General features: G+C 44.0%; 2 protein-coding genes across 9 annotated transcripts in view; one reads left to right on the top strand and one right to left on the bottom strand.

The window, feature by feature from the left end:
* The window catches only part of HTR3B (5-hydroxytryptamine receptor 3B), a 54070-nt gene extending 47069 nt beyond the window's left edge, over window positions 1–7001 (bottom strand). The window contains 3 exon segments of the mRNA XM_058686779.1: window positions 531–649; window positions 4852–4912; window positions 6067–7001. The gene's annotated coding sequence lies outside the window, so the exon portion shown is untranslated.
* A 194-nt stretch (window positions 7002–7195) lies between these two features.
* The window catches only part of USP28 (ubiquitin specific peptidase 28), a 64784-nt gene continuing 57415 nt past the window's right edge, over window positions 7196–14564 (top strand). For 6 of the 8 annotated variants that reach the window (XM_058686777.1, XM_058686774.1, XM_058686772.1 and 3 more), the window contains exon 1: window positions 7197–7402. In XM_058686777.1, coding sequence (XP_058542760.1) covers window positions 7346–7402 — 57 coding nt within the window. In that variant the 5' untranslated portion in view covers window positions 7197–7345. Of the gene's footprint in view, window positions 7403–14564 lie in introns of all 8 variants that reach the window. The other 2 variants (XM_058686771.1, XM_058686769.1) reach the window with 1 other exon arrangement.

Raw genomic sequence — 14564 nt, 5'->3', positions numbered from 1 at the left:
TTTTGTTAAACTTTTGCTTCAATAAGTGCTCCTTCCCCAACCAGGAACCTCTAGCACTGGCTCTGAACAGGCAGGCTTCCTTGGTAATGTCCACAAAGTGACAGAAAGGGGCTCTTGACCCTATTCAGTTTGAGCAATGCAAATTTTGTTTTTATAAAAATCAAAACTTATTTAAGTGTCACTTCATAATGCGGAAAGTATTTTCATCACGTTCTCCCAGCGAGGTCACAACCAGATCATGGACCTGCTCACCATGATCAAGCCAGAGTGTTGGTCTGGCTGCTATTCCATTCTCTTTGTCTTGCCAATGAATTAATGAGCTTTAACATATGACAATAATTGTGGGGATCACTGTTCCTCTTTTCATAAAGTTAAGGGAACCAAATTTGAGAATCCTCTACTTCAAATAACATGACTAGTAATTTCGAGCTAAGTAACTTTTCCAAATCTTTTTACTCCTTGGTACTAGAGAATCGTGATTTGCACAGACCAGCTCTCTGAACTGCCAGCCCAAAGCACACACTACGTACCTGTCCTCCTGAACACAACTGATGTCCCTTCTATGGAGTGGCGGCTCCTCACAAAAATGGCTCAAGAGTCCACTCTATTCAGGACACTGTCTTCCTTTGGTTTTCACTTTCTGGTTACTCTGGAGAAGTGGAAGAGACAATAAATACTCCAACAAACCACTGTTTCCAAATTTTAAAGTTGTTCCCTTCAACATTCCAGGTCTAAATAAAATTCTAAAACTCTCTTCTCTCATGGGAAGAAAAAAATCCCACAAAAGCAAAAACAAAAACCCATTCAACTTCTGCCCCCCTCTGGCAGAGGCCATCAAATATTTTCCCCCCTTTTAACTCCACGTTGTCGCCTTTCTCTTCCGGGATGGCTCTCAGGCACCTCTAGGCCTTAAATGCCACAGAGAATGGCTTACAAAACTGAAAAAGCTACCCAGTCCCTTAAGGGCAAGGGTCTCCAGGCAGTGATCCCACCCACCTTCAATGGGGTGCCCTCTACTCCCTCTGGCTATGTTCTTTAGAAACAGATGAACCAGTTCTTATTAATGATACATACTTAGACAGGGCTAGAGATTTGCATTTTAGTTATATCTGAAAGACTTTGGGTTATACTACGGTGAGATTCTCTAGGAATTGCTTACTTTCAAGATAAACTGCTCTGTAGTAGGAGGACCAGACAATTTAACATCCAATCCTAGAAGTTAGAGGAAGGAAAAGCTACCAAAAATCATTCCGGGAAAACAGGTGGTAAACCGTAATTGCCCCAGGCAAACTGGGACCTGTGGTTAACTCCACCTATAACTAGTCTTTAATGGCCTGCCAAGACTCCCATTGTCTTACTCTCTGCTTTCTCTGTCAACTCAGTTCAGGTAACACCTCCTCCAAGAAATCTTTACAGGCTGTTTCTTCTAATGATTCATCTTTCCTGGGTTTCTTTAAGCCAGAATCTTATATTTTACCTCAGCCTATAGAAAAAGAGCTAGACTGCTTAGCTTAGAATCATGGCTCCCGTCTTTATAGGAGAAAAGTCTTGGGCAAAGTACTTTACCTTTCTCCTCATTTGTAAAGGAGGTATTAATAATAACAGCACTTCATAGGGTCTCGTGAGGATTAGTTCATACATGCAAAGCACTCAGGACACCACCTAGCCTATAAGTGCTCAGTGAAGTTATTACTTCCTCTAAAAATGTTCTGTTTTCTTCCAAGGTCAACTTATCAGATCAGTAAAAACATCTGCATTTCCGAAGGCAAGTTTGTATTAGTTACTCTGGCCTCATCTATTTTTTCAAATTCTGATATTTTGAGGAGGAAGATTTTTCACTTCAATGGGGCCCTGGGTGAAAAAATTAAGTCACCTTAAGTTCCAATTTATGCTTCTAATACTTGCTACATTATACAAACTTCTATTTTTTTTTTCCTGGGTAGCTTTCTGGTTTTTATCTTAAATGATATTTTCGGTTTCTGTAGGAGGCCACAACTTTGACATAGAAGTCTTTCCCCAAATCTTGAAGCTAAAGAGGAAAATGTTTTATAAGATAGAATTTCTAGCTCATTGGACATCATCTAAAATATGGATTTGGGGCACACTCTGCATAAAATGGAATGGTAATATTTTTCATTTATCTTGATGATAGTTCAAATTATAATTCCAGAGAATTTTTTTAATGTTTATTTTTTTGACACACACACACACACACACACACACACAAGAGTGTGAGCAGGGGAGGGGCAGAGAGCGTGAGAGGGAGACACAGAATCTGAAGCAGGCTCCAGACTCTGAGCTCCAGCACAGAGCCTGACTCGGGGCTCAAACTCACAGACCGCGAGATCATCACCTGAGCCAAAGTGGGATGCTTAACCGACGGAGCCACGCAGGGGCCCCTAATTTCAGAGAATGTTAAATTTCTGCCTCATGCATCAGCCGGCATTCAAAATGGTAACCTGCAAACTACAGAGACTTTTCTCAATATTTTTTGAGGGCACGGAAACATCATTAGAGCAAGGATTGATAGGCTTTTCATTTTAAGTTTAATGTTCTTTTAAACTTTTGTATTACTGAGTAGTTAATAAAATTTATGTAAAATGATAGAATGAACCCTCATGTAAATACCACTTGATTTATGAAACCAGAACATTAGGAGTACCTGTAAATTCCCTTATATGCCCGTTCCCTATCCCTTCCCTTCCCTTGTCTATTCCTTCCCTTCCCATCCCTTCCTTCAGAGCTTCTAGTTCAAATTTTGTGTTTATAATATTCAGGCTTTCATTTGTAGTTTAACCATATGTTTATCTCCCTAGATGATATATTATTTGATGGTTTTTGTAATTCATACAAATGGAATTACATTATGTGCCATCTTCTGTGATTTGCTTGATCCCCTACAGTACTATGTTCCTAAGATTCATCCATGATATTGCATAGCTATAATTCACTCATTTTAACTGCTCTATAAAGTTCCATCGAATGACAACACAAAACAATTGATCAGTTTTACCGTTGATATATTTAGGTTGATCCCTGCTTCATCTGCCATTAAAAGTGTTAAGAACATCTTACACATATATCCTAACACTAAGAATTGTTCTAGGATACATACTTAGGACATGCTGAATGTGAGGCACACACAACTTCAAATTTTAGTACTAGATGCCAAATTTTTCCAAAGTGGCTGTGCTAATTTACACTACCAGCGAGTGTGTAAGTGTTCTCCCATTGCTCCACATTCTTGACCACACTTGTAATTGTGGTATTTAAAAATTTTTGCCAACTGGATGCATGACATGGCATCTTTGTGGTCTTAATTCCTGTGTTCCTCATTATCAGTGAGTTCAGCATCTTTTCAACTGCTTGGGTTTCCTTTTCTATCCAGCATCTGCACAGCGTTTGGCTGTTCCTTCTATTACACTGTCTCTTTTGTAAAGGTTTTTCACCTGGTCTGGATCATTGGTTCTCAACTGGAGAATATGCCCCTTAGGGAACATTTTGCAATGTCTGGAGACAGTTATGATGGTCATAGGTAGGCAGCAGAGAGCTACTGGCATCTAGTAGAGAGAGGCCAGAGATGATGCCAAAACATCCTACAGTGCATTGGACAGGCCTCAAAACAAAGAGGTATCTGGCCCCAACATGTTAACAGTGCCAAGGTTTGGAAATTTTGTTCTGGATACTAATATGTTATCAGTTACATTGTTACAATTATTTTCTCCCAGTTTGTGGATATTTTTTTCTCATGGTACCTTTTAACGAAGAGAAATTCTTAATCTTTTGTTAATTTTTTTTTAATGTTTATTTATTTTTGAGAGAAGGAGAGAGACAGAGCGTGAGTGGGGGAGGAGCAGAGAGAGAGACACAGAATCTGGCTCCAGGCTTTGAGCTGTCAGCACAGAGCCCTACGCCAGGCTTGAACCCATGAACCATGAGATCATGACCTGAGCCGAAATCGGAACCTTAACTGACTGAGCCACCCAGGCGCCCTGAGAAATTCTTAATTTTAGCATTAAAGTTACCAACTTTTCTTTTATGGTTTGTACTTTTGTATCTGATTAAAAGAAGTTCTCCTATCCTCAAAGTATAATCTCCAACTGGATGTTTAAAATTTTTTTAGTTTTGCTTTTTCAAAGTCTTTAATCCACCTAAAACTGGTTTCTACTTATGATGTAAGCTAAGAATCCAAAATTAATTTTTTATATGGATAACTAGTTGTCTGAGTACCATTTATGAAAAGTCCATCTGACGCCCACTGGTCTACAATGCTGGTTTGTCAAAAATCAAGTTTGCAGAAGTACGCTTATTTCTGGTTCTTTATTATCACCTCTCAATCTGGAAGCTAAAGTTATATTCACCTTCTTATAAAAGGAAAATTGAATCCCACAGGTTAAAGGCTTTCATGAATTCTGAAGAAAACAGATTTAAGATGTTTGTTTTATGTTTTTTTCTTTTTTAGTGTTTGTTTTCTAGAGAAACAAAAACAAGAAGATACGAGGTTGTTATTTTGCGTATTAAGGCCAAAAACCTTGAAAATGAAAATGAACTCATTCACCTGACTGAATGGGTAACAAACTACATTTGCCTACAGTACACATTTCAGGAAGGCCAGAAATTCGTTTTTCAAGTAGCCAAAGAGAGCCTTTTCTGAGACACTTTCAGAACACCTATAATTTAACCTTGTAATTCATCTAATTATTTAATCTAGGGGTTATAACAGAAATATCCACACTGTTTCCAAAACAGTGAGAAAGGCCATTTTCCTAACTGCTAAGAAGCTGGCCTGTAAGGACATTTCTGACTAGATTGTTCCTGGAAAGGAATCCACTGCTCAGAGAACAGTCATACCCGTCAATCAGCCTCAGCCTTCAGCTCTCAGTTCCAGTTGCTCCAAAGACAGGGGCAGAAACTATTTACAGAGTGAAACAGAGAAGAAATAGAAGTATGCATTTCCGTCTTTCTCCTTTTTTCTTTTCCTAACACGTTCCCTTCATTCTTTTATCCCACAAGCTCCACACAAGTATTCAATAACACAAAATGGGATCATTTTATTACAATACAAATTCTATTTTGGGTTTGAAGTAAGTCACCAACAGAAATATAAGTCCATTGATTCAGAGAAAGTAACTTAGCATGGGGGCAAACAGTTTTCAGGGAAAGAAAAAAAAATACAATTTCTCCTTCAGGAAAACAGCCCCAAAACTATTATTCCCCTTTGAAATATGTCAATTACTTGCTATTGCCCCTTATTTTTTTTTCCTGAACACTCTTGAAAGGATTATCAACTAATAATGTAATTATTCTGGAGCCTTCACGTATGGGTTTCAAGAAGGAATAAGAAAAGATTTTCTGTGGTGACAGTGCATGTTCCATGATGTCCATTTTTGATATTTGATCACCATGAAACTTGCCAACTGATGGCCAAGCACTGACGCAGACTCTTCATTAAATACTCTTGTTTGGACAGGGTGTCTCTAGCTGACTACCGTGTCCAAGATCAGGTGGTAAACACAAGGAGGCGAAGAGGATTTGTCAATCTAGAGCCCTCAAACTGATTATATCGAATTTATTAGATCTGGAGTTCTGTTTAGATCCACACAGCAGAAAGATGCTCAGTCAAAATTCAGGGGCCTATTATTTACCAAATGGCCTGTATACACTTTTTTTCCCCCAGAAATACGAGTATAGGAGGTGTCTGGTAGTTTTTCAAGGAAGTGTTCATGAATAAGTTACAGGTTTTCCACCCCATTTACTCCCATTAAACAAGCAATTTCCTAAAATGAATGTGCAAAGACAAACAAGAGTTGTTGCAGAGACATGGTCAAGACACACAGAAATAGAGCTTTCTGGTAACTTAGAAATATGCGAAGCTGTAAATAAATCATACTGAGAAATCAACTTGTTTTGCAGTGACTCCAGGGTTGAGGCCATGAGCCTCAGGTGTGGAACTCACGGGGGAAAAAAAAAGGCAAAGGCATAACCATAAAAGTCCTGCAACCATCAGACACACACACACAGTCGGCCTGTTGCACGTGGAAGATTCTGATCACTCTGTCAGTTTACCTGGCAGGGAAAAGGGAACCTCTGTGTCTCCAGGTGAAAAGCAGCAGCAGTCATGGCCCCGGGTCCTGTGAGTAGCCAGGTTTCCGACGGGAACTGCTCCTGTTCTGCACCTGTTTCCTGGTGCCACAAGCTGGGCTCACCGGCAGACTAGAAAGGCCTGCAGGTGAAACATCACAATCACATGGGCAACAACGCCAGGAGCACAGGGTGAAAGGCCACGATCCACACCAAATTCACACCCAAGATACCGCCAGAGGCCCAGATCAGGAAAATGGCATAACCACACCGCTAAAAAGGGGCTCTTCCACACCAGGCCTCTGAGTGTGGGACACTGAGATTTGGGACAGCCAAATGGGTGCCAACCGAACGGCGGTCAGTGATAACACGTGAATAATGTGAAACATGGTTAGTAGTTAGGATTTCCACCAAACTGTTGAAATTGCAATTTCAGATCGGGGGAGGCACTGAGTTCTTAATACGCCGTCAGGAGCAGCTGGCTCGGGCTTGGGCTTAACCAAATAGATTGCAATTCTAGTTTGAACTCCAAAAAACCGCAAAGGGGACAACACGGCAACTCACTCCCCACACCCAGGTGTGTGCGGGTGCTGGGCAGCAGGGATGAGGGGGTCTGGTCCGTCTAGGTAGCTCTGGCCAGACCACGGCGCTCAGCCTCCGCCTCTCCCTACAAACGACGGGTAACCCCTCCAGCTCCTGGACTCCCAAGCGACTCTACTGCCAGGTGGGAAACCGTCCAGAGCGCGGGCTCCAGACAGCTTCCCGAGGCCGAGAGCAGCTTGAACTCTTCCGCGAGACGGCCTGGGGCGGGAGCGAGTCGTCCACGCTTCCCAAACCATTTCCTGGGCGCCAACAGCCCCGGAACGCTGGCGCCGCTGACCGTTAGCCGCGGGCGGGGCCTGAGTCACGTGACCCGCGCCGGGTCAGAACCCTGCGTGCGTGGGAGCACGCAGAGCCGCTCGGCCCCGGGCCGCGCGCCTTGCGTGCGCGCGCAGGCCGGGGGGCGGGGCGTGTGGGACGAGCCTCCGGCGGGCTCGAGGCGGAGGCGGGGCCGAAGAGGGGTGGAGGGCGGGGCGGGGCATAGCTACCTTCTCCTCCTCCTCCGTCTCCCCCGCCTCCTCCGCCTCCTCTGCCTCCACCTCCTCCACCTCCTCCACCACCACCACCTCCTCCTCCTCCTCCTCCTCCTCCTCCTCCACCTCCTGCGAGGCTGGGCTGGCGGCGGCGGCGGGAGCCGGATGACCCGCGGAGGGGCGCCTCGGCCATGACTGCGGAGCTGCAGCAGGACGACGCGGCCGGAGCAGCGGACCGGCGCGGCTCGGTGGGCCCCGCGGCGGCGAGCGGGGGCGGGGGCCGGGGGAGGCACGGGGTCCCAGGAGGAGAGGGGGCTGCGGGGCGCGGGCCGGAGCGGCGCGAGCCCAGGCGGGCCTGCGGGGCTGCCGGCTAGGGGCGGGAGGGGGCTACGGAGGGCGCGGGCGCTGGCCGGGCGGGGGCGAGGGCAGTGCGCCGGCGAAGGGGCTGAAGTCTTTGCAGGGCTCGGGTCGCAGGGATCGGGGACGCCCTTCGAGTCCGCGGCGAGCTCATGTTGGGAGGGGAGTAGGTATAAAGGGCAGGACTTGGGGTTGTGTGCATCAGGGCTTTTTCGGGGGAGCGCTCGTGGGCCCTGACCTGGATGAGAAACTTCCGAAGGTGGCAGCTTAGGTGGGTTTTGTTGTTTGTTTTCATTTTTAAGTCCCTTTTATACAGTAGTGTTTTGAAGTGTCTAAGCAGACCGAACTTAGCTGACTTAAAGGAGGGATTTATCAACACCTTGTAAAAAAGACCAGGGGTCCTGGTTACCACTCCCTCCCTCCCTTCCCTTACCCCTGCCACCCTCGCTTTTTTTTTTTTTTTTTAAATAAAGCAACCTCCCCAGTGCATTCATCCCTGGATTTTTAAGGAGGGAGGAGGAACAGCGCGAGGAATACAAGGTATGCTCACAAGTGCCTTCCCATTCCTATTATCTGAGAAGATTGAAACCGAGACAGGGATTTCTGGGCTAAGTGGGTGAGAGTGGAACACTGGTTTGGGAGCAAATCAAAAGGCCGATAATGCCCGTGTGAAGAAACTTGGGAAGTAGGCAATTTGAGAATGTCTTCTAAGGTTGCTTTGGAATGCTATAACAACATTACCTCCTCACCCCTCAACTACTGTGCTTTTTGGAGACCGAATGGGAAACGTGTGCCAGGGATGCAAATGAGAGTTCGGAAATGAGGAATTTCATAAACATTTACAATACAAAGCTGTCAGATACCTCCACGTGGGAAACCGGTTATGGCTCTTTATTGTGTTCCTGCGCACAGGAGAGCAGTATTGTGGAAGTGAACACACTTCCTTTTTGAACTCCTGTAGTAAGAGATACCTCCTGGTCCTGGGCTCCAAAATGAAAGTAATGTGGATGTATTTCATGTGCTGATTTCTAATGGGGATGCTATTGTTAGGTGTTCACAAATGCCCATTGGAATCTGAGTCAGGATTTTCTCTGGTTTCACAGATCGTTCCTATTTGTTTTAGGACAGTGACTTCAAAACAGGTGGGAAACATCTTAGTTTTGAGACCGTTGGGTTGATTTTAGGGAAGAGGCTATTTTAAGGGAGAGTAAGTCATACTTAAATTTGTTGGGGACCATGTGCCTGTTAATCAAAGGCATCTTCATTTACCTCTGCCACAGTGGCCACTATCAGCATTCCCTACAAGTTTGTATGTGAGGTGTTTGATGAGCCCTTGTATGTAAGTCATAGCTATTTTTGGAAAACTTGGAAGTCCCGTTGGCTGTGGCTGGCTGGAGTAGTACCCTGACTCCTGGCCATCTGCAGAGTGATGACATTCAGTGTTCTTCCCAGTGATTCGCCCCATACAGACAAATGATAAGCTTGGAATGCTCGATAATGTTTGCCCTCTTTGTTTTTGCTAATAAAGATGCTTGAAATTAGCAGGCTGGGTTGAAGGAATTCTATACAGGGAAACTACTTTTCACATCTCAGAGGAAAGGTTTTAATAACTTCCTCCTCTTGATGAGTTTCATGTTAGAATGGCTCTATTTTGGATTCTCTGAAGAATTCTACATTTCCCTTAAAGGGTCCTCAGTTGTTCTAGTTGGGAACAGTTATCCTGTCCTGACACTCAGAAGCTATTTAAAACCTAGAATGCTTCCCTTCCCTTATTGGTCAGTTGTGCATGGGACAGACAGAACCCTTCATAGCCTCCCAAGAATTTTAGTGAGAAAAATGTAGTACTCTTGAAATATGTTCTCAGTATGTACTAGCGACTGAAAGAGGATACTTTGTGATATTACTGAATACCCCAGACTGATATTCGAATTATCTATAGAAATTACTTACAGGCAGGTTTCTGTGTTTTTTCTTTCCTTATTTTTTTAAGAAAATTTTTTAATGTTTGTTTATTTTGGAGAGAGACAGAGCGTGAGCAGGGGAGGGGCAGAGAAAGAGAGAGGCACAGAATCCAAAGCAGACTCCAGGCTCCGAGCTGTCAGCGCAGAGCCCGATGCAAGGCTCAAACCCACAAACCATGAGATCCTGACCTGTGCTGAAGTCAGATGCTTAACTGAGCCACCCAGGCACCCAACAGGTTTCTGTGTTTTAATCACTTCTCGACTTGGATAAAAACCAGCAGCGCAGTTTACTGTTGTTGTAGGATAAACAACTTGAAGTCAGGTTGGTTCTTATAAACCTGTCATCCTTGGCAGCTGTACTAGAATTCATCACATGTTCTTGATGCTAACTGGAGCCCTATGAAAACCTACCAGTTTCAGTGAAAATTTAATGTTCTTTTTGCTTCCTCTTGATTTATGGGCTTTTTATTCACGTTTACCTTGTCTCATTAGTTGTGATTTTTGGAACATCAGTCAGTGTTTGGTTGGCTTTCCCAACTTTTTTTTTTTTTTGAGGGAGAGAGAGAGGTGGGGGTGCAGAGAGAGAGGGGGAGAGAGAGAGGTGGGGGTGCAGAGAGAGATGGGGACAGAGGGTCCAACGCAGGCTCCACACTGAAAGCAGTGAGCCCTGTGTGCGGCTCGAACTCCCCAACCATGAGATCATGACCTGAGCTGAAGTCAGATGCTCAATCGACTGAGCCACCCAGGCGCCCTGGCTTTCCCAACTTTAATGCCTCTTCAGCTACAGTTTCTGCTCACACGATGAGTACAATATTCATAAAAAGAATTGACAAGTAAGGCCTCACCAGGCAAGATCTTCCCATGTGTTACATTTCATCTAACAAGTTTAAACAGTAGCCAGTGAAGCATATGTTTCTTAAGGAGAATAATGATGCTGGTAATAGTAGCAGCTAACATTAATTGAGCATGTGCCGGACCCTGTGCTCAGAAATTAACATACGTTATCTCAGTACTCATGACAACTCCATGAAGTCTTCATATCGGAGGCTTTTACTTGTCAGATAATTTGCCCAGGATCACCCACCTAATAAACGATACAGCCAGGACTGAACACAGCAATTTTGAGTCTAAGAGCCCAAGATATCCTTGATCCTACTTCTTAGTCAATGGACCTGTTGTCGTAGGTCAGTACCTTTCTTTTACCCTCCAGAACTTTCCTCGTGTTTTAAACTTTGAATCCTGCCTACATTCTTTCTAAATATACATACAGTCTTCTTTTCTACTTGGTTCAGCCTGGTGCTAACTAAAGCGGTGTGTGTGTGTGTGTGTGTGTGTGTGTGTGTTTAAGGAGATTTCTTTCTTTCTTTCTTTCTTTCTTTCTTTCTTTCTTTCTTTCTTTCTTTCTTTCTTTCTTTTTCTTCCTCTCTTTCTTGTTTTTGCTCTTCAGTATCTCTTTTCTTGTGGTATGAGTTACCACCCTTCCCTTCCTTCCTTTTTTAGAGATGAATCTAGATGCATGGCGTCTAGAGAGCCTTTTGATTGTGATTGCTGGAGGAGGATGCTGCTGGCTTCAGCGGGTAGAAGCCAGGGATGCTGCCCAATGTCCTATGATGTGCAGACTAGCCCCCCAAAACAAAGAGTCCAGAATGTCAATAATGCTGAGCTTCAGAAACCCTGATCTAGGTGATGTCTCTCCTCGCTCTCCTAAATGATCTCACATTTCCTTGCCTCAAGCCTAAGCCCCAGATAGCTTCACTGTCTTCTATAATCTTGAGACTGAAAATATGGTCTGTGGACCAGCAGCATCTGAATCATCTAGGAGTGCCTTGGAAATGTAGAGATTTGGGTGTGTTAGAGCCAGCTTGTACTGCCTCTCCAGCTGAAAGTGTGTGTCTCTTCCCAACTCTGTGTTCAGTGACCTCATGGTGGTAGCTTGAAGTTCTCATGGTGGAAGTGTTTATACCAAGGAAATCAACAGTCTCCACAAATCAACATACCCCTGTTGAGGCCTCCACCCTAGACCTGTTGAATCACAGTTTGCCTTTTGACAACATCCCTGAGTGATAACTTTGAGAAGCTCTGCCCGACTGTGCAGAATTCCCACTTTCTTTTCTTTCATTTTCTTCTTGTTCTATTAAGTTTATTCATTTATTTTTGAGAGAGATCAGGAGAGAGAGAATCCCAAGCAGGCTCGATCCCATGAGCCATGAGATCATGACCTGAGCCGAAAGCACAAGTTGGACACTTAACCGACTGAGCCACCCAGATGCTCCAGAATTCCCATTGTCCATTCAGTTATGTACATGTGTCCCCAGTCCTCCAACAAAATAGCAACAGAATTGCCTTCTGCCCTGTCCCGTGTTTGCCTTGTTCAGCACCTTCCTTTTGTTTACTTTTTGAACTGAGTTTCTAAATCCACCTGTTTCTTCTCTAGAGCATTTTCTCAATTACATTTGTAATTCCAATTCACCGTGGAAAACTTGGAAAACGCTCCCCCACCCGACCCTGTGGGTAAGACTAGCTCTTGGCAGTTGGAGGCACAGCCCCCAGACCAAGGCAAATTGGTTCCCAGCCTGCACCAGAGCAGCAGCGAGAACCCAGATAGGAAGCGATAGGAGGCTTTTACTGTTTGTCGCTTGGGAATGAAATGGATCGCTTGTAGGTGACCGGTGACTAACCACCTTTTCGTGAAATCCGTGGCTTTACAGAAGTAATTCTTTTTGCCATTCTGCTTTGGTTATTCAAGTACCAGCTCGAATCCCCTTCTCATGCTTTTATGTGTGATGATTCCTCATTGCCACTTTTTGGTTGCTATTTATTTTGGCAATTATCTTTATTGCTACTTATTATCATTTCTGGGGTTTTTTTTTCTTTTTTCCTAAAAACTTCCAGTGTGTATTTTTTGAATCATTTGCCACAGTCTTATCACAGACTAAAGTATTGTAGTTTACCCCCACTTCCGAACTGGCTACATCGTTTTACAACTTTCTTAGGAAAATGAGGCCTAGAAAAGATGTTTGAATTTATGTAATACGTGCAGCCTTCTTCATCTTACAGATGCAGTAATGGGCCGGGGCGCCTGGGTGGCTCAGTCAGTTGAGTGTCCGACTTCGGCTCAGGTATGATCTCATGGGCATGATCTCATGGTTCGTGAGTTCAAGCCCTGCATCAGGCTCTGTGCAGACAGGACAGCTCAGAGCCTAGAGCCTGCTTTGGATTCTGTGTCTCCCTCTCTCTCTGCCCCTCCCCCACTCATTCTCATTTTCTCTCTCTCTCTCTCTCAAAAATAAGTAAACATTAAAACAATTAAAAAAACAAAAAACAACAAACCCCAAATACAGTAACCGGTCTCAAGAGTTAATTTACTGTTGATCTCATTGTCTAAGTCAGAACCCTGACCTCAGGCTTCAGTTCAGTGACTGGTTAGTACCCTCAGTGCTCCAGCTGCTTTACTTCCGGAACACTCTCTCTTGAACATTTTGGACCTGTATCACTCTGGTTCTTCTTCTCTTTCTTCTCTTTTAGGGGCTAACCTGTTAGCTTTCTTGGTTGTTAACTTTCCTTTTATGAACTTCTTCCAGATCTGCATTTGTAATCCTGACTTGCAAATGACTTCTACTCCCCTATTTGCAAATGCTAGTTCAACAATTCTTGCATATCAGCATCCTTGGCTATGACCATTTGCTGCATAGCCACTTTCGCCACAGGTGCATGAGGCATGAGAATATATGCTTGTCATAATAGCATCTGCCTTATGCCATTTTCGACCCTGAGCACTTTTTTGTACATACTCTGCAAGGTATGATTATTATGTCTTATTACAGGAGAGGACAGTCATACTCAGATCTTAATGTAGCTTAGAAAGGCCCAATATGAGATTTTAAACCAAAGCCTGTTTGGCTCCATGCTGCAGATGGGAAATGTGGCTTACCCGGGATTAAATTCTAACTGGCAGAGTTGGGACCTCAAGCCATCCAGCTTTCTGGCTGGAACACATGCCTTTCTCAAACCAAACTTTTCAACTACCACTTGGTAATGTATGAAGTACGTTAGGGCGTATTCTCATTGAACCCATAGAGCAACCTTACGAAGTAAAATTCACTGTGAGGAGGAAGTAGAATTTGCAAAGCAGTGCAAAGCGATCAAACCAAAACCAAAGCATAGGTCGTTTCTCCCAACCTCTGGATGAGTTTCATCGGGCAGGTAGGCCACAATATTTTCCATTTCTGTTTTCTTCTTCGTTTTCTCGTTGTACTAACACATCCTGTACGCATTACTTCATTTGGTGGTCACATCAGTGCCATCAAAGCTCATGGTACTTTTTTTTCCAGATGTGGAAATTGATGGCCTGGGAAGTTGAGATTTACCCAGAGGCTAATATGTGGTGGAATCTGGACCGTGTAGCACTATTCCCACTGTCTAGGCTTTCTACATAAAAAGGGAGGTCAAAATACCAGACATTCAAAGCTCAATTAAAGATCTGCGTCAGTAGGTGCTGGCAGCATGCCACATGATAGCTTGGTAGTCATTTTATTTATTTATTTTGAGAGAGAGACAGAACAAGCAGGGGAGGGGCAGAGAGGATCTAAAGCAGACTCTGCTGACAGTAGAGAGCCCGGTGTGAGCCTCGAACTCACAAACTATGAGATCATGACCTGAGTTGAAGTCAGACGCTTAACTCACTGAGCCACCCAGGCACCTGCTGATGGTCATTTTAAACTTGAATCATCCGAAAGCAATATTTGCTTTCTCTAGTACTCTTGTCCAAGTTACTACTTTCCTACTGTCCTTTTTCTTTTTTGTGTGTGTATATGTGTGAGCACAAATCTTTCTTGATTTTATTCAATTGAGGTGAAATTCACATAATATAAAATTAACTCTTTTAAATTTATTTTGAGAGAGAGAACGCACGCATATGCACAAGTGGGAGAAGGGACAGAAGGAGAGAGATGGAGAGAGTCCTAAGCAGGCTCCATGTTCAGGGCAGACCCTGACGCGGGGCTTGATCTCACAACTGTGAGAGCATGACCTGAGCCAAAATCAGTGACCTTTAGTATATGTATTCACGAATATTGTGCAGCCACCACCTTCG

Source organism: Neofelis nebulosa, chromosome 10 (assembly GCF_028018385.1).
Source record: "Neofelis nebulosa isolate mNeoNeb1 chromosome 10, mNeoNeb1.pri, whole genome shotgun sequence".
NCBI lineage: Eukaryota > Metazoa > Chordata > Mammalia > Carnivora > Felidae > Neofelis > Neofelis nebulosa.
This window is presented reverse-complemented; position numbering and strand designations above follow the sequence as displayed.